Raw genomic sequence first — 22,981 nt, forward strand, 5'->3', positions numbered from 1 at the left:
TCCCTTTGAGAGCAAACAGAGAACACACTCCAGGGGCAATTTTTCCCTCTCTCTCCAGCTCCCTAATAAGACTCCTCACTGGCACAGCTATAGAGTTGAGTCCTAAGCCATGTGTCCAAGCCAAGTCCTCCACCACTCTCTGTGTGAAACCAGTGATTCTCACACACACACACACACACACACACACACACACACACACACACACACACACACACACACACACACACACACACACGCACACCTGAGAAAGACTGGCACATATTTACTAGCTGTGCCTTCTTCTGCCCAGTCTGTAAGGAAGTTACTGCCACCAGACACTCCAGAGCCAGCTACATTAAGGATTTTACAAGGGTACCCAATTATGCTGAGTGAAATTAATATTAATACAAATGATAGTGTTTGGCCAGTGCAGTGAAGGTTTCAGGAGTGGCCACAGTGTCACCAAATAGAAATGAGTACTCTCAATGGTTAAAATATTCTCTAAAGGACTAGCCAAAATGAAAAGTTTAAATATATTTGATAATAAATTATAAAAGAGTATGAAAATACTAGTCTTCTGTGTACAATAAACACCAGAGTTTCAGTCACAGGAAATGCTGAAATAACACAGATGAGTAGATTCACACAGATACAGAAAAACAGTACTTAACTAATCTCACTATATTTTCCTGACTGAAGTAAAGAATTACTATTCCCTGGTTCACATACTAGAGAGAGGCAAGATGGATTAGGTGAGGGGTCCTTCCTTGTCAAGTTCCAAAAACAGAGTGCCCTAAGACTTCAGTCTCAACTTGTATTAAAACTTGTATTAAAACATAATTTTAGTGATAGATTTCAGAATTACATCACATCCATCTGGTGATCTGACTTCTGCTTCCTATGCTACACCCTTAGCTAGAAACTGCCAGGATTTAGCATGTATGTGTCAATAATAAACACACACAGAGCTTGCTAAGATCTGTTGCAGTTTCTAGAAGTCATAAAACCATAAAACCCTTCCTCTGTTCCAGAGTAGCAATTAGTTCCCTGCTAGAGACAATACAGAAGCCTTCATAGTACTTGTTTTCCCAGCTAGTTTGTCTGTGGCTGCAGTCAGAAATGTAAGATACAAACTTTATGGCCTAAATTAAGTAATTTAATTTCTTACTATTTTTCAAAATTAACTGGTCTGAGATTAGCTTCTTCTCTTCTAGTATTCTCTGTTAAAACATATACATTTAATCAGTTACAATACAGTCATTCTGATGTACATGTATATTTCTTTTCTGTCCAACAGGACACACTGTTGATATATTTTTAACACAAGCAGCTTTACAAATACAAGTTTCAACACAAGCATCTGTACAAGTCACTTTGATATAAAATGAAATATAATTCTTTACAAAATTCCAGCTAGCTGTGCTGGTATATGTTGCACATCCACTGCCCAACTTCTCCAGGCATAGCTAGCAATACCTCACATTGTCACATTGTAAACCACCATATTTGATTTTTTCCCAAGGACGGGTTTTGTTAAGAGCCAATTCCTCTTTCCTATCAAAGATGGTTTTAGAAGTCAGTATCAATCTATTAAGCTATCAGTGTTATTCCCCCAATTTGCTAATAAGGGTAAATATTGCTTACACTTGTTAGATGTTCATAGACAATTATGGTTTTATCTTCACAGAACAAAGGATATCAGAAAATGTGACCACTTGTTTATGTCTTACTCAAATACAAAACTAGGAAGACCTGTGAAGAAAGTAACATTGGCTAGGTGGCTCACAGATTGTATTTCTTTCATCTATAACAAATTGGGGATTGCTTTATCAAAACCTTTGAAAGCACATTCAGCTACAGCAACATCAGCTGTTTTCCATTCTAGAGCCTCCATGGATGATGCTTGTGCAGCATCAACCTGGGCTACTCCCCATACTTTATTACTCATTACAAATTAGATCTGGTCTCCAGATAAAAAAGTCATTCAGTTCAGCTGTGCTTAGGAACATCCTTCCTTGAGTCCACCCAGGTAGCTGGAGACTCTGTCCCACAGGTTGAGGACTGAATGAAAATTGACTACATTAGATAAAGAAGTTATGTACTCACCATAAAGTTCCATCAGTGTTGTCCATTTTCATTCTTTCACAGCTCCCCTACCTCCAACCCCCGTACTCTTGGATTTCTAGAGGAACGGATGACTAGCAGATTATTATCCTTGGTATAGAATTGTGGTTCCAGATATAGTCTCAATGAATGTCTTACTACTTATCTTTCCTTTTGTCTATCAGCAAACTTGATCCTAAGTAACTGGGATAGGTATATTGTAGATAAGGGATAAGCTTGAGAGTTTTTTGGTTAGCATGAGCTATGCTAGAGGCTCAGTCTGTTCCTAGGATCGGAACCAAACCCACAGGTTGAGGAAGAATGAAAATGGACAACACAGATAGAATGTTATGGTGAGTACATAACTTCTTTTTAAATATTCATTGACTTTGGGGTACTGTAGTTAAACAGAAAATTTTGAAGAACATTAATGGACCACTAAGGATTTCTGCACATTATTGGAGTTCACACATTTTGTCTTCATCTGCTGTATTTGAAATGTTTTGCAAGCAAACTGTGCACAACTGATTAATTCTTGCAGGTAAAAAGATCCCATTGGAATACTAGTGAAAATGTATGGGATAAAGGGAATCATTTACAGATACATTAAAGAGAAGGTGATAATGACAACTCTGATATGGTCATCAACATCAATCCTAAGGTTGAGGGGTAAACTGATGGTGGCAAAGGGATTGGGGCTTAAAGAAAGCCCCAACAGAATCATTCAAGAGCGAAGTCTAAAAAGCCCAGTAGTGAAGGTGGTTGGGAGCCCCTGATGCTATCTGATACTAGGGGAAGCAATAGCTGAAGCCACATGTGTTGCACTATGGAAAAAGTCATAATTCATCTTTCTGTAACCCATGAGAAAAGAATGAAGCTTGTGGAGTTTACCAGTGGAGGAAGAGTAAGAACATGGTGTCCTGATCTCCATTTCAGAAACCACAAACATGCACACTCCAAATGGAATAGTGGTAAAAGAAAACTGGAGTTAAAGGATTTTGAGCCGTAGAAACATTTGTGATGTGCACAAACAGAAATGTCTTGGACATTGGTGATTCTATAGTTAGACATATGGATTCTACACTTACAATGGTAGACACAAACTGGCTGTCTCAGTGGGGCAAAGATTTCCAATTTTGCAAAGGCACTTGAGGACCCTTAAACCAGACAGATATAAGTATGACAAGGTGGAGACCATGTTGGAGCAAACAGCCTAACACACAAAACCCTGAGCAACATGACATGACTGATCTCCCCATGCATGTCACAAATGCAAGAAAGATCCTAGTATTGAGTGGAAGCCTTCCGTCACCAAAAATGATGCTGAAGTATCAGAAAACATGGTTAGTTTTAACAGTTTTTTAAATACCTGGTTTTTAGCAAATTATTAAAGCTGATCATCTTTTCTAGGGGAAACCAGTATGTGTCAGCATAGGATGAGATGCTTTCCTCAGTTATGTCAGACATATAAAAAATAACACCCAATATTGCTCAAAGTTTATTCATAATGGAACTACATTCTCAGATCTGATGGATATTGCCAACATACTGGAAAATAAATTTAGTGCCAACTACACCTCAGAAACATTATTGTCAAGCCCACTTATCCCTAAGGAATCAAACAATAACCACCATGAAAGAACATGTATTGAAGGTGATTTCCAAAATGAATAATACCTCATGTATGGGGCTTGGCCACATACCCATACCTAATTAATATCATTAAATAAGCATTGGAGGACCAACTTCTCAACATAAGACTAGCAAATGGCTTTGTCACATGGGAGTGGTGCACAGCTGTTGTGATGCCACTCCACAAAGTTGACCCCACCACTAAACCTCTGTAATCACAGACCTTTCTTCCCAACACGTCTTATGCAAAGCCATGGGAAATATCATAAATTCAATAAATTCAAAAACCACGGAAGCAGTTCACCAGCGATGACCAACACACTTTATTGCAAGTACAAGAAACAAATCACTGCAAAATATCATAAATTACCTAATTAACTGTGATATCAAAAATCTTGTAAGACTTGACCCCCAACAGTGTAGTTTTGTCAAGGGTAGATCATGTCTAATAAATCTTGTGAATGTTTTTAAAAGGGTTACTCATGCCATAGATTGTAGGTAAGCTGTCCACAAAGCATACATTGACCTTACCAAGACATCAAGTACCATACCACATGTACATATAATAAACAAGCTGAAGGAGGTAGAAATTGACCATTCTGTGGTTAGGTGGATAGCCAGCTGGCTTAGGGACATGACACACAGTAAGAGAAGAGATGCATCCTCAGAGAACATTAAAGTGACCAGTAGAGTTCTTCATGGATCTGTGCTAGTACATTTGAATGAAAGTAGTGCAAAATAGTGTCCAAATGTGAGACTCCTCGGTTCAAATAGTGACTTTTTTATAGTATTATTATTTTTCACTGTTTGTTGACTGGGTAAGCCCATTGGACAAATTGTCCATTTTCAGTTGTGGCCCAGGAATACTGTCTGGTTAAGTGACTTGCCCAGAGTCACACAGTAGGCAAGTGAAGGAGGAAGAAATTAAACTTTGTATTATGGGAGTAAGAAGTAGCTCATTTACAGGTCAAGGCTTTAGTCCTGTACACTAACTGCCAGGTATTATACTTTTTGTGAAAAGCTCTTGCAGAAGCGTAAGTAACTGAGGTAATTTTTTAAAAGTGATATTTTGTTAGTTTCAGGTCTCATCTTCCTTCCCTATTTCAGCTAGAATGACATATTTCTTGGCTTGCAAAGCTCAGAAAATTAGTGAAGTTTCTGTAAGCAGTTAACAGGTTTATTGTAGATGGCTTAACAGGTGCATTGCCCCATAAAAGGGAAAGAATGCAGCTTTATGCAACAGTAGTGAGTCAAAGAGTTGTGAATTTTGAGACTTCTTAGTCGTTTGACCCCACTTGGTGTGAAATAACCAAAAACTACCCTGCTGTGTCTGTTTTCCTTAACAAAATGCTTTCAGATGTAATGAGAACATGATGCAGCAGCAAGGGAGACAAATTCCTAATTAAAGTATCATAAGATTTCATTCAGCCTCAGTATGGCACTCACTGAGGAAGTAACTAAGAATTCCCACAGAGTGGGAAAAACAGCTAAATCATGGTTTTTGATATGTGAAAGTATAGGGATGGAAATGAACTTTGGGGAAAGGAAATATTGCAGTTAGGGTAGTTGCCCTTTAACAGAACATGTAGCATAGACATTTATATTTTCAAAGTGACAGAGGAAATTTACAGTAATAAGTCTTAGTGAAGGAAACAAGAATAATAACTGACAGCTAATTACAGTCATGAGACATCACAGGAAAGGGACATTATAGTAGTTGATAGCAGCGAACAGAGTGCTGCAGCAGTAAAATTATATAAGAATCCGAATAAGTTAGTTGTATTTGAGATAAATTAATTGGATAAACTATTTCCAATGACCTGAGTGAAACATTTGTAAATTATTGGGGTAGAGATAACTGCATATCAGCGTGCAAGATAAACTAAAGAATGGAACTTTTTTTTTTAAGTTATTGAGTTTGAGGTAGTTAAGTATCAGAAGTGTAGGGTGGCATTTGACCTGTGTATGGCTTGTACAATGCTGAGTTGTTGCTCAATATTGTTTTTGCTTATTTATGAATTTTGTTGTGTTGGGTCTGTTTTTGATATTTGTAGGTATGACATTCTACTGGTTTACTATCAAATGGTTGAAATTCAAAAGATCTAACGTTCATTTGAGTGACCCATATCATCGACACATGAATATTAATTGGTTAATTTCGTTGACATTTCACGCATGCATATTACCTGTCGAAATAATGTTGACAACAGGGCAAGGATATACCCTTGTCAGCACTGTAGTGCAATCTTGGAGTTGTAATATATAAGTAGCAGGGGGTGTAGGGGGCACAGTGGGGCTTGTCCCCCGGCAAAAACAATACTGTTAGCTCTGCAGGTGTTTTTCGACTATTTAAACTTTGGTATTTTTTTTTCAGTATTTATGACGTTCGGAGAAATGACTTTTGATGTTATAACCATCGACCATATGATTTGCAGTCTTTTGATAGTAAACTTCTTCTACTACATGGCTAAATTAGTAGAGTAGAGAACAGGTTTATTTCACCCTGGTAAGAGAAAGAATGCAGATTTATATAACAACACAAAGTCAAAGAGCTATGAATTTTGAGCCCAAAAACCTTTTTGAGTCCTGGTTCTGGAGATATGTGAAGGCAGTCTGGTGATATGTTATCAGGGGTTAGAGTGTGCATGTTGTGTGATTTAATTGTTAATAGATGATTTTGATTAAGTGAGTTGGAGTGCAGCTTTGTGCTGTGTTAGACAGGGCTGTGCATTCTTGTGGGTGGTAGAGGATGGTGTGGACAAGTAGCTAGCCTTTTACTGTAATGCATGGCAATGATTGGATCTGTATCCTACATTTGCCGCAGTTTTGGTAATGTTATAGCAACATTCCAACTTTGATATTTGTGTCTTGTTGAGGTTAGTAAAGAGTGAGGATACATGTAAGAGGGAAGCTAAAGTAGGATTTGTACTATGGTTGAAAGAACATGGGGTTGGATGTAAGATTTGGATTTATAAAGCATGTCCAGTTTTTGGTTTGACTTCCTTATTGCACAATCTATATGCATATCAAATTGAAGATTTCTGTCTTTGATTACACCGTAGCTAAGTATGCTTTACAGTTTCTATAAGTGTGTCATCATCGGTGGATTTTATGAAGAAGTCTAGTGTTTGTTGCATTGTATAGTCATTTGTGAATATACTATGTTTTGGTGTATTCAGTAGTAATTGGAAAGTGACTGTTCATTGTTCAAGCAGAGAGAAGACTTGCTGTGTGTTTGTAAAAAGTTCTACTGAGATGCTGTTACAGAGTAAAGTCAAATAATCTGCAATAATTATTGCACTAGAGTAACCATGAATGTGACTTTGTGTATGACATTTATACATATATTGAACTGCAAGGGCCTAGACTAAATCACTGTAGTGCCACAACTGAAACTGTGCGTTGGAAAGAAGTAGAATTTTGCCATTTGGCAGACTCTGTTCTTTGGTTGAAATTGCTCATCACCACAGGCTTCCTTACTTAAGCCTGACTTAGTTGAAGGAGAAATTACTGGTATGATACTGTATCAAAGGTTTGGAAGATTTACAGAAATATTGCTGTGGCAACCTGTCTTTGCTTTAGTTGTTTATTAATATAATCTACAAATGTGAGTAAGGCTGTTATCATTCTTTGGTTTGGTCTGAAACCACAGTGGATGTGAGATAGTAATTTTTGTTAAATGTTCTATGAGTTGTCTATGGGTGCATTTTTTCCAGGATTTTGGAGAGTTGTAGCAGTGTGGCTTTAGATCTGTAGTTTAATAGTAGTTCCATAGATCTGCCACATTTATGGTTGTTTCCATACTGCAGTAACATAGTTTTCCTTGATAGACATGCTTATGAGGATTAAGATTGGTAGAGCAGTTGTACTTACACCTGTGAAGGCAGTCTGGTGGTATGTTATCAATGGCAAGAGTTGTTGGTTTTACATTTTTAGCAGTTTATTAATCTGGTAATTTAAATTGTGTAAAAGTCATATGTGCTGTGTTCTATAGTGACTTCTATTTGACTAAATGAACAATATTGTTGAGCTAAGGTGGTTAAGGTGTCGATAAAATGTTTAAAGAGCATTACAATCTGGTTCACAAGGCATTGGAAATGGCTGTTTTTATTTGTTCACATTTAGATAGTAGAGTGTTAGTGCGTTACCAGGATATTTTATGATTTGCTATGGGTAGATTGGAATTTGGCATGGTAATTTAATTTATCATTGCAGACAATTATTTTTGTAGTTGCAGGCAGTCTGATCATTTTGGTGATGTGATATTGGGTTCTCTTCCCAGATTTTCTTATAAAATAAATAAACTATTGTAGGTCTGTAACCAAACTAATAATGTGCTACAGTGAAATAGAAAGGTTGCAACGTACTGAGTCAAATGGAAAACTCAGTGACATTTTACTTTATAATTTTCTCAAATTAAACTAAAGTAATAATCTGACACTACTGATTATTCAGCATTTCTTGCATTAATGCACCTTTATTAAATCAGTTTTAACTATTACATTTTTAATGCATCTGTAACTACTTTTTACATTGTGACCTTCAGAGCGTAACGTATACAAAATAATTTCTCTGCTCATCGAGCTGCTGTTTCCAACTACTGCCTAAAAATGTCACTCTTCTTCCAGCTAATGTCATTTAACTCTTTTTCAGTAGTTCTTCATGCTTCAAGAATTTACTGTCACTGACTACAAATTTCCTTGTAGCCCAAATCTACAGATAAATAGTAAGAACTGTTACTGCATAAAAACTGTTGCAAGTAATATTCATCTTATCTTTACCGTACTGTTATATGGCATACAATATTGTCTTCAGTTCAGCTTGCTGAGCTGACCTGTAATCTGATAACTTAACCATGTATGTCCATGCCTCTGTTGTGCTCTGGTAAGCTGCAAGTCTTGCATGAAATATATAAAATCTTGAACTATTTACATAAACACGTTTACTGCTTAAATTGAACTGATCTGATTCTGGAAATTTACTTGACTGTCCAAGTATTTGAAGTTTCCTTGTACAGTAAATTACATTACATTATTTCATTACATGAGATCTGAACATGTGATTGCACTGACAAATATTTATACTACACTGTTTTCTTGCATGGGGACTGAACCTTTGACTGTGCAGTCACTTTTGAAAATGTAACATTGATTTTAAGTTCTACACACTATAAAGCTAGTAAAACATCATTTATAAATGCTCTTCTTCTGATTTTGTCTGCATAAAGATCATTTATGCATTGCAATACTTTATTACCACAATTCAATGGTCTTCTCACTCATGACAATGTCTGATGAAACAAAACAATAGTAAAAAAATCCATCTGCTAGATATATAACTGTAAACCATTTTTTCTGTGGATTTAACTTCACTGCCATTTCTGATGTACCATGCACATGTACTACCAGAATGAAGTACTTACTTACTAATCTTATATATAGTTATAGCCTGTAACTGTCAAACTGATGTTGTTAATCTTCTTTCCATTCATCACTGATGGGTTTGGTTCCGAGCCCTCGGAACCAAGTCAGCCTTTTTACCAAGCTTGCGCCAGCCAAAAAAAACCTCTCAAGCTAAGTCTCTACCCAGAATGCCCTTCTCCCTGTTACCTCAGATCTCATTTGCCACGTAGTCGTAAAGCTGAGCTCTCAGCTAAATGAAACTTTTTTGATATTTGTGTGAAAATGTTTGGATATCTTCATTTTTTATTAAACGATTCATTTTTCTAGTGTCTTTTCTTCTGTCTGACCTTGGTTTTCCTCTCTACCTATAGTTACCGTTGGTACACTTTCAAGTACCATTGTTGGTACGGCCTTTCCTCCCTTACCCTTGTGGTATTTCTTCAATATCATAATTGGTATTGTTTAACCTATTGGCTGACTTATTCAGGTGTTTCCCCTCTTATCCCTCTATGCATTTGCAAGGCTTCCCTCAAGGGGACTTCTCATATCAGGCCTCCTGTCAGACAGCCCGTGGAACCATGGAACCTCACTCTAGTCCTTAAGTCTTTGACTCAGAAACTTTTTGAACTTGCTGTGAAATGTAACCTAAAGTATTTATCTTGGAAATCCTTGTTCTTGGTAGCCATCGCATCTGCCAGAAGAGTATTGGAGCTGCAGGCATTGTGTATCAAGAGACCCTATCTGGTCTTTCATAAAGACAGAGTATCACTTCGGACAAATCCAGCCTTTCTCCACAAAGTTGTTTCTGAATTCTCTATAAACTAGACCATTGACCTACCAGTGTTTTTTCTGAATTTTGCCAATATAGGCGAGTACTGCCTTCACTCTTTAGACGTACGTAGATAATTGCGATTTTATCTAGACAGGACCAAACCTATCTGTAAATCTGAGCAGCTTTTCATCTCCTTTTCTGGGCCCAGAATGGGAGAGGCTGTTTCCAAGGTTACATTATCTAAATGGCTAAGGGACTGCATATGTTTCATCTATTCCCTCAGTAATGAACCTATGCCAAAAGTTAAAGCTCACTCCAGTAGATCTATGGCAACATTTGTAGCTTTCCATTCCAGGGCTTCCATGGATGACATCTGTGCAGCAGCTGCTTGGGCTAAGCCTCATACCTTTATCAATCATTACAAATTGGACTTGGTCTCCAGAGGGAGAGCTGACTTTGGCTCAGTGGTACTCAGGAATGTTCTTCCATAAGGGCCGCCCATGGACCTCAAGGTAGCTTAGGATTCTGTCCCATCAGTGATGAATGGAAAGAAGATTAACAACATCAGATAAAGAAGTTATGTCTTACCATAACGTTCCATCTGTGCTGTTCATCTTCTTTCATTCATCACTTCCCACCTTCCTTCCCCCTCCAAAGGCTCCTGGGGGATGCTTTGGGTCTAAGTGGTGCCCTAGGTTAGTTGCGCAGAAGTGGCCTTGGCTTTACTTCCTTTTCTGTAGCAAAATCGATCTGAGGTAACAGGGAGAAGGGCACTCTGGGTAGAGACTTAGCTCGAGAGTTTTTTTTGGCTGGCACGAGCTTGGTAAAAAGGTCGAATTGGTTCCGAGGGCTCGGAACCAAACCCATCAGTGATGAATGAAAGAAGATGAACACACAGATGGAATGTTATGGTTTGACATAACTTCTTTTTTTATCTTGCTGGCCATAAAGGTGAATTGAATGTACATGATCCTTTTATTGTGCTACCTTTATCCCAGTCTGTTAACATTTATAAATATCCTCTATTATTTCTCTCAAATTCTATAATTTTTTTTCTAAAAATGTGGTTCACTGTGTTTTGCCTGCACTGAAGGTATGGCAGCTGAACCAGAATATGCCTGGTCTTTAACCCAAGAATTTGCGTTTTCCTTTATTACTTTTTCAAATCTTGTGCATCATCTGCCTGGTCTACTGCACATAATTTCTCATAAGTGTTTTCTGTTTGCACAAATGCAGTTTTTGTAGCATTTTTTATATCCACATAAAGTCTTATTACTGAAGTCTCAAGCAAAATTTAACTTTGGTACTTGCCCATATTTTCTATCGTAGTGTCACACTGAGAACTTCTCACTGCTGTAATTTTTCACCATCAAATCCTGACAGCATTTGTCCTCTGATAGAAGTCTGTTTTTAACTGAAACTGATGTGTCTGTATTAATCAGTGCACTATTCCTTAATTCTTTTCCTGTAAAACAATAAAATATATGGTCTGCATCCCTCTCTACCTTAAACAAAGTTGGATAAATCAACTTGTTTGATACTAGACTGTCACACCCTTTATAGATATTCTGAAAATTATTTTCTGTAGAACTGTTAACAACATTGACGTGAGCTGTGGTATTAATTTTTTTATTTTCCCCTGACGTCCGTGTATCAATTACACTGGCTTTTACTGTATCAGATTGCTCTTTTTCTGATTGCTGTCAGTCTCTGCATTCTGATTCCCCATAGTGCAGTTTTTACACTGGTGTCTGAAAACAAAAAAAAATTGAATTTATTATATTCTGAACATTAACTGTCTGAAATTATAACAACATTAACCTGATAAACTGAAAATGTCTGCTGTGTGCCTTGTCCTGAAATATGCATGTCACATACACTGGTGTGTTTATGTTAGGCTGGTCTGCGTTTGCAATACTGCAATGTAACTCTGCATTCTGAATTATATATACTGTAAAATTTACAATGATTTCTGAAGACTGTAAACTAGAATTTGTTAAAATGTGTGCATTATTCTAAATCTGAAACCATACTGATATCAGAAGCCCAAAATATCATTGTTTATGTAAACACCAGTTCATGCTGTGTATTATGTGGATGTTTTTTAGTAGTGTAGCTAAGGTGGGGTGAGAGGGGCAACTGCCTTGAGTACAAAGTGTTAGCGGGGGTAGCAATTAGCCAATCCCAGTCTCTCTATAATGCAATACCAGCTTTTAAAAGCCGGTATTTATTTCTTTTTTTAAAACCAAAACTTGGCAATTGTAACATTCTGTGCACGGTATAAACTGCAGCAAACTGCTTGCTACAGTTTAAGAGAGAAAAGATTTTGTTTTTAAACTAAAACCTGAGTGCCGTAATGTTCTGTGCAGGCAGCATAAAAACCACTGCAACTGTTTGGCACATTTGTAGCAATCAATTTACTATGCTTTAAAAGAAGAAATTATTTTTTTAATAAAATGTGCAGAAGGAGGATTAGGGTAGGGCACAGAAATGAGACCTAATTGGCTGGGGCAGGAGGGAGGACATGTCGTACATCTGGCCACCTGAGTGGTGTGACATTAGAAGAAATGGCTGTTTTTTGCTATTAACTTGAAGAGTTGGATGGAGGATGGGGCTTTGGTGGATTTGAGGATTTGCAGATCGAGTACTGCTGGAAGCATCCTGCAAGTTTTGCAAAAGTTTTTTTTGCTCTAATTGAGAGGATAGGGTGCTAGTTCATGGGACTAGCACAGGATGCTGGATGAGCCAACTATGCTTCTGTGAAGTTTTTCCATTACCTCACCCACTACAGCTTGCTTCTGCATTTAACCCTTTTTGTGTCTAGAAAGATTTAACATTACTGAACTGATCAGTTTAAAATTTACATTTCTGGAACGTTTTTTAGTAGTAGACTGCTTAGATTTCTGTTTAACCAAATTTTTACCTTAAACCACACATTTAACGGTGCTTTTACTGTAGGTTCATAGGTTGGTACTAGGCTGTCGGCCCTAGGGCCTATACAAGCCTAGCAATAACAATTCCCTGGCTATTTCTTCCCACACTATTTACTTCCCTGGACCCTGTCTAGCAGGGCGACTGACATGATCCCCGGGGTGAATTTCCTATCTCCCATCCAATCATCAAGGTTCCTTTTGAAGAGGGCCAAAGAGGCACTCTGCTTGACATGTATGGACAGTCTATTCCAGAGTCTGGGGAGTCTCTGGGTCAGGAACCTATCCCTCCAGCATGTTTTGTTTATTGTGATGACAAGGTTTAGATCCCTGGAATGTGTGGCTCTGAAGGATTGGGATTTCTTTAAGTGTAGCATGTCCAACAGCTCTGGGTTTGACATGGCCTTATATGTTAAGCAGAGATCGCCTCGGAGTAGACGAGATGCGGCAGAGTATAGCTGGAGTTTTTTAAGGCGGTCAGCATAGGGCATCTGCTTTAGGCCTTTTAGTGAGGTATTTCTGTGGCCTTTCCAGTTGTTGCAGATGTCTTGAGAGGTACATACCAAATGGGGCGTTGTATTCTATAATGGGTCTAATGAGGGATGAGTACAGTGGGACAATGACCTCCTTTTTTCTGGATGAAAAGCCCTTAGTGATGAGGTGTGCCACATAGAAGGATTTCCCGACTGTTGTGGCGATGTGGTTATTGAAGGTGAGACCACTGTCCACCTGTGTCCCTACGGCTCATCACACTTTCAGTGTTTAGTGTACTGCCATCTATGTGGTAATTCACGGGTACATGTTTTTTCACAAAGTGGATAACTATACATTTCTTGGCATTGAGCTTGAGCCCATGGCTCTGGCACCAAGCATCTGTTTCTGTAAAGCACTTTTGTAGAGTATCCACATCATTTGGGGATTCAATAATGGCTCCCAGTTTGCAGTCATCTGCGAACTTTGTTAGCCAGAGTCCCTTAGTGTTGGCCTGTACTTCAGAGAAGTAGATGCCAAACAAGAGAGGCCCCAGGACTAAACCCTGTGGTACTCCACTCTTCTGGAGCTGGATTTGGAGTCAGCTACTTTTACAGTGTGGGTTCCGTCAGTAAGCCAGTTGGCAACCCATCGAGTGACGTAGGGATTAATGCCCAGCTAGAAGTAGAAGTCTTTAAACTGTTTTTACATTTGCTGTCTGACGTAGCTGTACAAGCCACACTTACTGTACTTACGTTGGATTTCTTCTGACAAAACTGTATTTATGTGAGACCTTATCTTATACGCATGACTTAGGCTGTCCTTTTTGAAGTATGACTTTAACATTCCATTTTGGATACCACCTGTCAGGGAGAAGTAGTGTTTAGGCAGGCTTTGCAAGGCCTTATGAAAAGCCTACAAAAAAAGGAAACAAATGTCGACAGCTCTGGAGGTCATCTATGATGCTTCCAGCCTATTAGTGTTGTTCTAAGCCAGTCCATTTCCACAAAAAAGAATAAGCTCTTTAGTACAATAAGACGTGACAGGTCATTAGGATGTTCTGCCCGTTACTGGCTCCTGTAGGAGGCATACATTACTTGGGACTCCACAAAAGACCTGTTCTGCAAATTTGTTCCAGACTGGAAAAAAATGAAAGACGGTGAGTTCATAATCATGATGCCAGATAGCTACACTGAAGTTCTTAAGTTGTTCCCTGTCAGTACTCACTTAAATGTCTAGTTTGCCTCCATGAAGCTCCTTATACAGGCCAGGACTCATCTTCTCATGGGGACTTGGAGCATCTTCATTTTTGAAACAAGGAAGGGGGTTCTGTTCTGTCCACTTTCTTGTTCCAAAGGGCATGGGGAGGATTCGCTCCCATCTTAGGCATCACTGACTTGGTTGAGCACATCTAGTGCTGAAAGCTCCACATACTGACTCTCATGGGAATCTTGCCCATATTTTCACAAGGAGCTTGAACATGTTGCTGGAAATGGTGGACATCTTTTGGTATAGGATCATCTGGAATTCTTTGAAGAATTTCCTTCAATTTGCTCTAGATTGGTAGCACCTTCAGTACAAATTACTGCTGTTTTGTCTGTACTCTGGATAAGTGAGGCAATCAGAGATTCTAGGATACATAGAACACCTACACTGTCACGCCTCCACATAACTACAGGTTGTGTGACACTACTCCCCTAGCTCACGTTATGCTAAAAACATCAACAGCTCCATAGTGGTCCTGCCATAGCTCTCTTGTAGCTAGTTATCTTATTTTATCCTTTCCTGCCCCCTGCTCTTAATCTCTTCCTTATCCACTACCTACCGCCTGCACATGTCTTGATCCCTTTCCTGAATGCCTGCATCTGTATTTGGTAATCATCCCATTTTCCCCATGCACTCCAGGCAGCTGGTACCTGTCTCTGCACCCGGGCCCTGTTTTTGACTCTTGAATCTTACTCTTCACCCAACATCTCTTCCTGCTCCCAAGCACCCAGCTAAACCTAAAAAACTCCTCCTCCTCCACCAGAACTTTTATTCCACGTATGTCTAGCCTCTAATCTCTAGAATGTATATGTACTCATGGAGGCCTTGTCCTCAACACCATTATCCAGTAAAGTCAACAGTGTCTTGTACCTAAAATCCATAAAGATTTATATGCTCCACCTATGCGCCCTATTGTTTCAGGGGCCGGTTGGTGTACTGAACCCCTTTCGATATATGTTGAAGGTAGCTTGCATGGCCTCTTAGCAAATTGCTATACAGTACTTAGGGATACTAAGATGTTCCTAGAACGGTTGCATAATAGAATGGAAAGTATTGATAAAGATGAACAATTTGTTTTTGTCACAATGGACATAGAATCTCTATTTACTAGCATACCAAATACTTGGGGCATTGAAAGAATAAGATAATTTCTTACTGCAAATAGAAGTTATACCAACAATAAGATTATATTAATTTGCACTTTATTAGAAATTATCTTGGAAAATAACATTGTCATGTTCTAAGATCAGTTCTTTTTACAAAAGGTTGGCGTGGCTATGGGCACTGCTTGTGCCAACAGCTACGCTAACCTATCCTTGGTTTGCTGGGAAGAACAGCATGTTCTATCTATCAATAATCCATTTTTTGAACAGGTACTTTGGTACGTACGCTTTGTAGATGACGTTTTTATGTTATGGAAAGGTAATGGTACAGATATTACACAATTTGTAGAATATCTGCACACGACAACCGATTTTTTGAGAATTTACTTTTCAATACTCTAATACAAAAATTAATTTTCTTGATGTCAGTGTTACAAAATCTCTTTCCAGTTGTCTAAGTAGTAACATTTATTTTAAGCCAACTAGAAGAAACACATGTCTACATAAATCAAGTATGCACCCCAGACACATTCCTAGGAATGTACTGAAGGGACAGGTTTTTAGAACACTACGTCTACATAATAAAGATGAAGAGGCAATGGCAGCACTTCAAAGTTTAAAGTTTGAGTTTCTGGGGAGGGGTTACTCAAATTCAGATATTGATAAGACCATTTCTGATGCCTGGAAGTTAAGACATACTAGATGCAGACCTTACCTGGATTATAATAAAGATCTTGTTGAGACAACTAGAAATAACCACACTCAAAACAAATGAATTCAGAGTAGTATTCCAATTTGCAAGCAATGTTAACCAATATACAGATGTAATCAAGAAACATTGGCATTTATTACAAGAAGTTCCTAGTCTTGTCACCAGTATTGGTGATGCTCTAAATTTTAGCTTTAGGAATAATATATCGCTTAAGCAACATCTTTGCAATGGTGAAGTACGTAACACAGCTAGTTTTTCTACTCGCTGTAGCACCTTCCCGTGCAGGAACTGTAATGCCTGTCAGTACATTTTTAGTCAAAATAAATATGTTCATCCTACTAGAAATTTTAGGCTATGTGCTAAACAATACTATGATTGCAGAACTACTGATGTCGTTTATTTTTGTTTTTGCCAGCAATGCCCAGTGTTTTACGTGGGTAAAACTAATAGGATGTTTAAGGAGAGAATTTTAGAGCATATTAGGGACATTAAAAATAGTAAGCAGTCTAATGCACTTGCGAATCATGTTATGTGTACTAATCAGTCTCATTATTTTAAATTCTGTGTTATACAACATATACACAGGAATAGTAGAGGAGGGGACATAGAAAACATAACTGTGGGTTATGAACAGAAGTAGATACTTAAATTAAATGCTGAAAGATATCCTGGCCTGAATGGCATTACTACTTTAGTTCCCTCTCTGAAAGCAAGGCATCTCAAGCATTAAACTGCATTTTTTATGATACCACTTGATGTTTTACCTATGTTTTATTCATTTTAAAAATAATATATTTATATAAACGTTTTTAGAATGGTATTTATATCTGGTATGTGGATTTTATAACGTTTTGTCTTGCAAATTCATTTGTATGCAAGGTATTATTGTTGGATAATCTAGATGAGCCAACATTGGTTAATTGAATAATTGATTGATCAACTGATCTAATATGTGTATTTAAGCACAGTATTCTTTTTAGTTTTTGTCTGATGAAGCAACGATAAGTTGTGAAAGCGCTTACCATTCTTTTTTGTTTAATAAATGTTATAGTGTGTTACCCAGGTGCATTTGGTTTATTTTAGTGTCTTGTACTACCCTGTTGCTGTAAAACCCTTCTACAAAATGACAGTCATGTAACAGCTCTCACATAAGGTCTTTAAACATAGGTATATTTCTGCTATGTTGACCATAGCCAAAACAGATGAATTTCTCTTACAAATAATATGTTGAGTCCAGTCCTCATGTTGACCCATCAGTAGTTCTATTTATACTCCAACCAACCAGCTTCCTTTTATTAGACATGTTCTGTCTACATTCCTCTTACATTACAGTTTTATGCCCCATTTAGCCATTGCCAGAATACCCTGGCACAATTTCTCTTAAACACAGTATTCATCCTTTTAACTGTGCTAGATTCCCTGGTCCACAAGTCCACATTTTTAATATGCTTATGATAGTTCCTGGTATACTTGTTTAGATGAAGTTAAGACATCACAATATCCGTCATTGATAATGTGGGCCATGTACCCTCCTCTCTCCGTCTCTTTTTCCATTTTCTTTCTCACTCAGCACACACACACACACACACACACACACACACACACACACACACACACACACACACCTCATGTTTGCAGTCATTAGATTTTAGCAAGATTCCCTAATATAACATTTAAAACACTTCCCAAGACTTTTTTTACTATATCCGCCCTACCAGACCTCATCCCATTATTTCCCCCTTCATACCTCTCAACCTCTTAGTGCAAAAAATCTGGACAGAGCCAATAATGATGAAAGGGTGAAGGCCAAAAATAGGGACATATTTTCAATGTTGCTGTTATAAATTTAGAAAGTTGCTAGAATAGGTTTTGCTTTGGCATGCATTTTTTGGAGGACATGAAGATTGAAACTCAAATGTCTGTCATTATGTAGTGATTTCATTTACTTAAATCTTCAGTGATTTGCTATGAAACACAAATTTTATCAGGAAAGGACCAAAACTGTGAGGCAAAACTTTTTACAGTTGAGAGATATACCCCCTTCCTCAAACATCACTTAATATTATCAACACTGACTGTTTTACCGATGTTCAAAACAAGTGCATGAGAACATTCCTCTTTCATTACATCAGTATTTCTCATTCCACTCCAGCACATAAATGTGTGTGTGTGTGTATATATATATATATATATATATATATATATATATATATATAAAGTGTGTGTGTTTGTGTAATCCATTTCAATTTGCCCCCCTCATCTGCTGCAATCTTAAAAGTTCATCTGTAGACTTTTCTAATAAAAACAACAAAACGTGGCACTGTATTGCAGCAAATCACAACCTTCATCCCATTCACAGTTAGCCACGTAAAAAGTCAAAAGTGATGTTCATTTCCATCAAATTTAACTGTTACTGGACCTTTGACTGCTCACAGGCTAGTGTTTCTTCCAGAATTCATACTTCTGTCTTGAGACATCTTCATCACTCTGTACATTTTAAAATACCTTTCATCCAGTCCTCTTATCACTCAGTCTGTTTATCCAGTCTCCTCCGAAGTCTGCCACAATTCCTTGATTTTCTTCCACTCTTAGAAAAAGACCCTGTCTTGTAGCCAGTCACCAGTAGAGAAAAGCAACCAGTCTCACCCTTCCTTACCTTCTGGCCTTAGACTTTTGCTTTTTTCTCTTCTCTGAGTTCATTGTGCCCACCAGTACCAGTGGACCTCTGATGCTTTCCAGCCTCTGAATCCATCCTCCAGTTTCTTTCCACTGGTAGACCTCTTCTTCACTTATAAGGTTGTTCCTTAAACCACGTGTCTTCACCCTATACTTTTGAGCAGTTTTTTCCCATCCACAGCCATTTGACCATCCTTCTGTATCAGTGTTTTTTGAGAACCATTGATGAACAGGACATGCACTCCAGTGCTTCATCCATCAATCAGTTCAAATTCACCCCACAGCTTGTCTGTTTTAACATTTGGTTGCTTAATTGCATCTGAGAGCTCCACTGTACTCTCTCAATGTCTACTGATGGCTACATCCAAGTCCTCACTCCTTGGGAGCTGACCATTCATCACTCCCCTATCAGTCTATAACACTGCTTCTTAGAAGTCCCAGGATTCCCCCAAGGATTCACCACACCTCAGTTTCTTACAGTAAGCCTGTACATTCAGTTTAATTAGACCCACATCCAGTCTTGCCACGTATGCTAGACCACTTCATTGTTACAGCAGTGATCTATAATGTTGCACCTCGGTAATTTGTTGCCAGCACACCAGCAGATGACATTACTAAATTTAGTAGTCACTCCTTTGAGCTAAAGTGATGAAGATTATCAGTAACTTTTACAGGGTGCTTAGCTTTGAGTGTGTTCTCACCACCCTTTGTGTTCTTCATATCATAACCTCCAAGTGATTCCTGCAGTCCTAGAAAGCATATATTCTCATGACAGAATCTGTTATATTAATCCTATACCTTCCTGTTGTAAATGTATAATTATATACTGCTTACCCTGAATCACAGCAATTGATGTCTTTTATGTCTGCTTGACACATTGCTGCTCATCTGTCAGCTGAACAGCATCTTTGCATTCACCTAGAAAGTTTTGTTTCAGACCTGCTACCTCACTAATGAGCCCATTTAGTATAGGAAGCAACTTGTATACTTTGTTATCCGCTGACTTAATTTCTTGCAAAGCATAAACCACCACTGTTTCAGGGCAAAAATTGATCTCCTAACAGCTTGTAAATATGTTGAACTGCATTTGAGCATGGAATGAATTCTGAATGCAGCTGTCTTGCTTTGGGCTTACCAGCACTCTTTGATTGGGTAAGTAAACTAACCCTCCCTGCGTGTTTTTCAGCCATGGCTTGGTCCACAGGAGCAGAGATATATGGACATTTTACAGGAGTCAAGCAGCACGTTTTTTGATGGTAGAAAAGAAACCCGAGTACCATGAGAAAACCCATATAGAACTGAAGACACCATCCAGATTTCCCACAGACAGTAACTGGAGCTATGAGACAGAAATCTTGATGGCTACCTGCTAAAATGATGAGATTCACAAATGCGAGTCCAAAAATTATGAAAAAAAAATCCCAAGACAACATTGTTCTCCTTTAAAGTTTTTTTTTGCAAGGGGGGCAACCCCCCCTTCAACTTATGTATACCAACTCCAAGATTGCCATGCCTCTGAGAAAAGAGAATTTTTAGAGAAATGTCAGTCGGACTTAGTATGTGTAAGTCTGCATTTTCAGTCATTCAGTCTCGCTATTCCAGGACTAGCACTGATGAGTGTCAGAATATCAAATGGTTACCAGTCTTAATCACTGAGTCATTGTACTGGTCAGATCAGGTTGAACAGTGTTGATCATATACTGACCAGTTCTTGTATTTACAGGTTATCCTCTAGCCTTGCTGAATGTGGTCTGTGTAGTCTTTGTCATTCTGTATTTGATTTAAGCACTGAGTATATAGTACATTGTTGAATTCTGAATGCCAGTAAAACATCAGAAGTCTTGCATATTGATTGGCTGGTGAGCTATGTTAAGCTAAGTATATAAGAGAAGTAATGAGACATTTGGAGTAGTGCTTTTGCCATTGTAATCAGTGTGTTGTGGATCTTGAGTTGCACGCTGATTATTGTTTTACTAGTTTTGTTAAAGTGTTGTAGCTGGGTCCTGCTGCCAACAGCTCAGAACTCGGAGCAGGTATTTTTTCAAGAATCAAGAATGATTTTAGCTACTGTTGTCTTTTTTTGTGAGGCTAAAATCTCACTATATCCATTCATTTTTAATAATATTGTCATTATACTAGTTTTCAGAACATTCAGCAAAAATGTATTCAAAACAACACTTAGAGAAGGGCTACTAGACATGATTGGGTGTTTTTTTTAATCTTTCCTAGCTTCACATTTATTTTAGATACATATTTGGCCACATGTCATGAAGCTAGGAAAGGTTTAAATACACCTGATCATGTTAAGTAAATCTGTTTCTAAGTACCCCAAAAATATTTTATTCTGTTTATTTCAGCAGTCTGTAGTAGAAATCAGAACATGTCTTGCTTCCAGTCATCAATAATGCTAGATGCTATTGACATGGATGCACCTGATTTGTTTTTAATCAAGTAATGGCAACTGTGGTCAACCATGTTAGTACTATACATATACTATTCAAGTATTTTCCATATCCCATCTTTGTGATCCTGTTTTGCTGCTTTTTTGTTATGTAAAAACAAGTCTAGAAAGAAAAAATCGGACTATGCACCTTCTTTGTTTAAAGATGACTGTGGCATAATATGACACACTGACTTTAAATTACCTTATGCCTGTCTTGTTGATACAAGAAATAAGCGAAAATAGTTCTGAATGTTTAGTCGAAGGCAGAAAGGTGTCAAAGCCGCTCTTTAATGAAAACATATCCACACACATAGCACAACAAGCTGGAAAAAACTGATTGTTTATCCAAAAACATTGTCAAGTGTAGAATATGTCTTTATACAAGTGAGTTATCTGAATGCAAGAGTAGCGTATACTTGTTAGCATGTTGTTTTTTTGGGGCAGTATGTTTATACATAATCATTTTTCTGATAGAAATTGATATTTTTATATTAAATGGCATTTATAATCCATCTTCATTTCCTTGTCTTTCCAGGAGTTCAGCTACTTGCTTTACTAGTTCCTACATTGATTTCCTACCTATTAGATGAAAATGCTTTCTCATCAGAGCCTGCAGCCTCAAAGGACCTTCATGAGTTTGCACTCCAGAACTTAATGCGCATTGGCCCACTTTATCCAAATGCCTTCAAGACAGTCATGGGAGCTGCCCCTGAGTTAAAAACCCGTCTAGAGACTGCAATCCGAGTTAATCAAGCCAGCAATAAGGCTAAGGCAGCTGCCAGACAACAACAGCCAGCAGTGCAAGCAGCCCCTACTATTAAACTCAAAACCAACTTCTTTTAAACTACTTTTTACAAGTCTTAAATGTTCAATGGAAACTGAAATTCTTAAAACATGAACCATTACTACAACATTCCTCCTTCTCTACCATCCACCAAGTTCTGTGGAATTTTAATTACTGTCTAATTATTGTGATGTATAAAACACTGATTATATTTACTTTGTGCTACAAACTCTTCTTACCTGTATAAATCTGCAGCAGCTGGAAAAAAAACGTGTATTGTGACAAACAGTTTGTGAATAAATGTAGCACAGGCTGTGGCTTGTATGCTACATTACTGTTTAGTGCAGTGTTTCTGTGTTCCTCATTCATATGTGTTGGAAGTAGATGGCAACATACTTGTAGAAACATGGGTAATATATCTCTTTGGCGAGTGACCTTGTAACAGCAAATCATATAGGTTAAGCAGTAAACATTGCTGCTTCATAGCACTTGGCTCTGCAGTTCACTTCTCAGCTGTGGTGCCTTGTTGTGGAGTCTGCATTTTCTCCTTTGTCTGCATTTGTTTGGCAAGGGCTACAGTTTCTTCCCTCCCAAAGACATGCCTTAGGTGAAATGGTGATCCTCCAGATTTCTTATAGGTGTGCGTGTGTGTGCGTGTGTGTGCGTGTGTGTGTGTGTGTGTGTGTGTGTGTGTGTGTGTGTGTGTGT

General features: G+C 38.1%; 1 protein-coding gene across 3 annotated transcripts in view; it reads left to right on the forward strand.

The window, feature by feature from the left end:
* Positions 1-22,614, forward strand: part of HEATR5B (HEAT repeat containing 5B) — a 2,176,461-nt gene extending 2,153,847 nt beyond the window's left edge. For all 3 annotated transcript variants that reach the window (XM_044058540.1, XM_044058533.1, XM_044058548.1), the window contains exon 36: positions 22,025-22,614. In XM_044058540.1, the coding sequence (XP_043914475.1) occupies positions 22,025-22,332 (308 nt within the window). In that variant the 3' untranslated portion in view covers positions 22,333-22,614. The remainder of the gene's footprint in view (positions 1-22,024) is intronic.
* The last annotated feature ends 367 nt before the right edge of the window (positions 22,615-22,981 follow it).

Source organism: Protopterus annectens, chromosome 1.part2 (genome assembly GCF_019279795.1).
Source record: "Protopterus annectens isolate FY-2018-M chromosome 1.part2, PAN1.0, whole genome shotgun sequence".
NCBI classification, from domain to species: Eukaryota; Metazoa; Chordata; order Ceratodontiformes; family Protopteridae; genus Protopterus; species Protopterus annectens.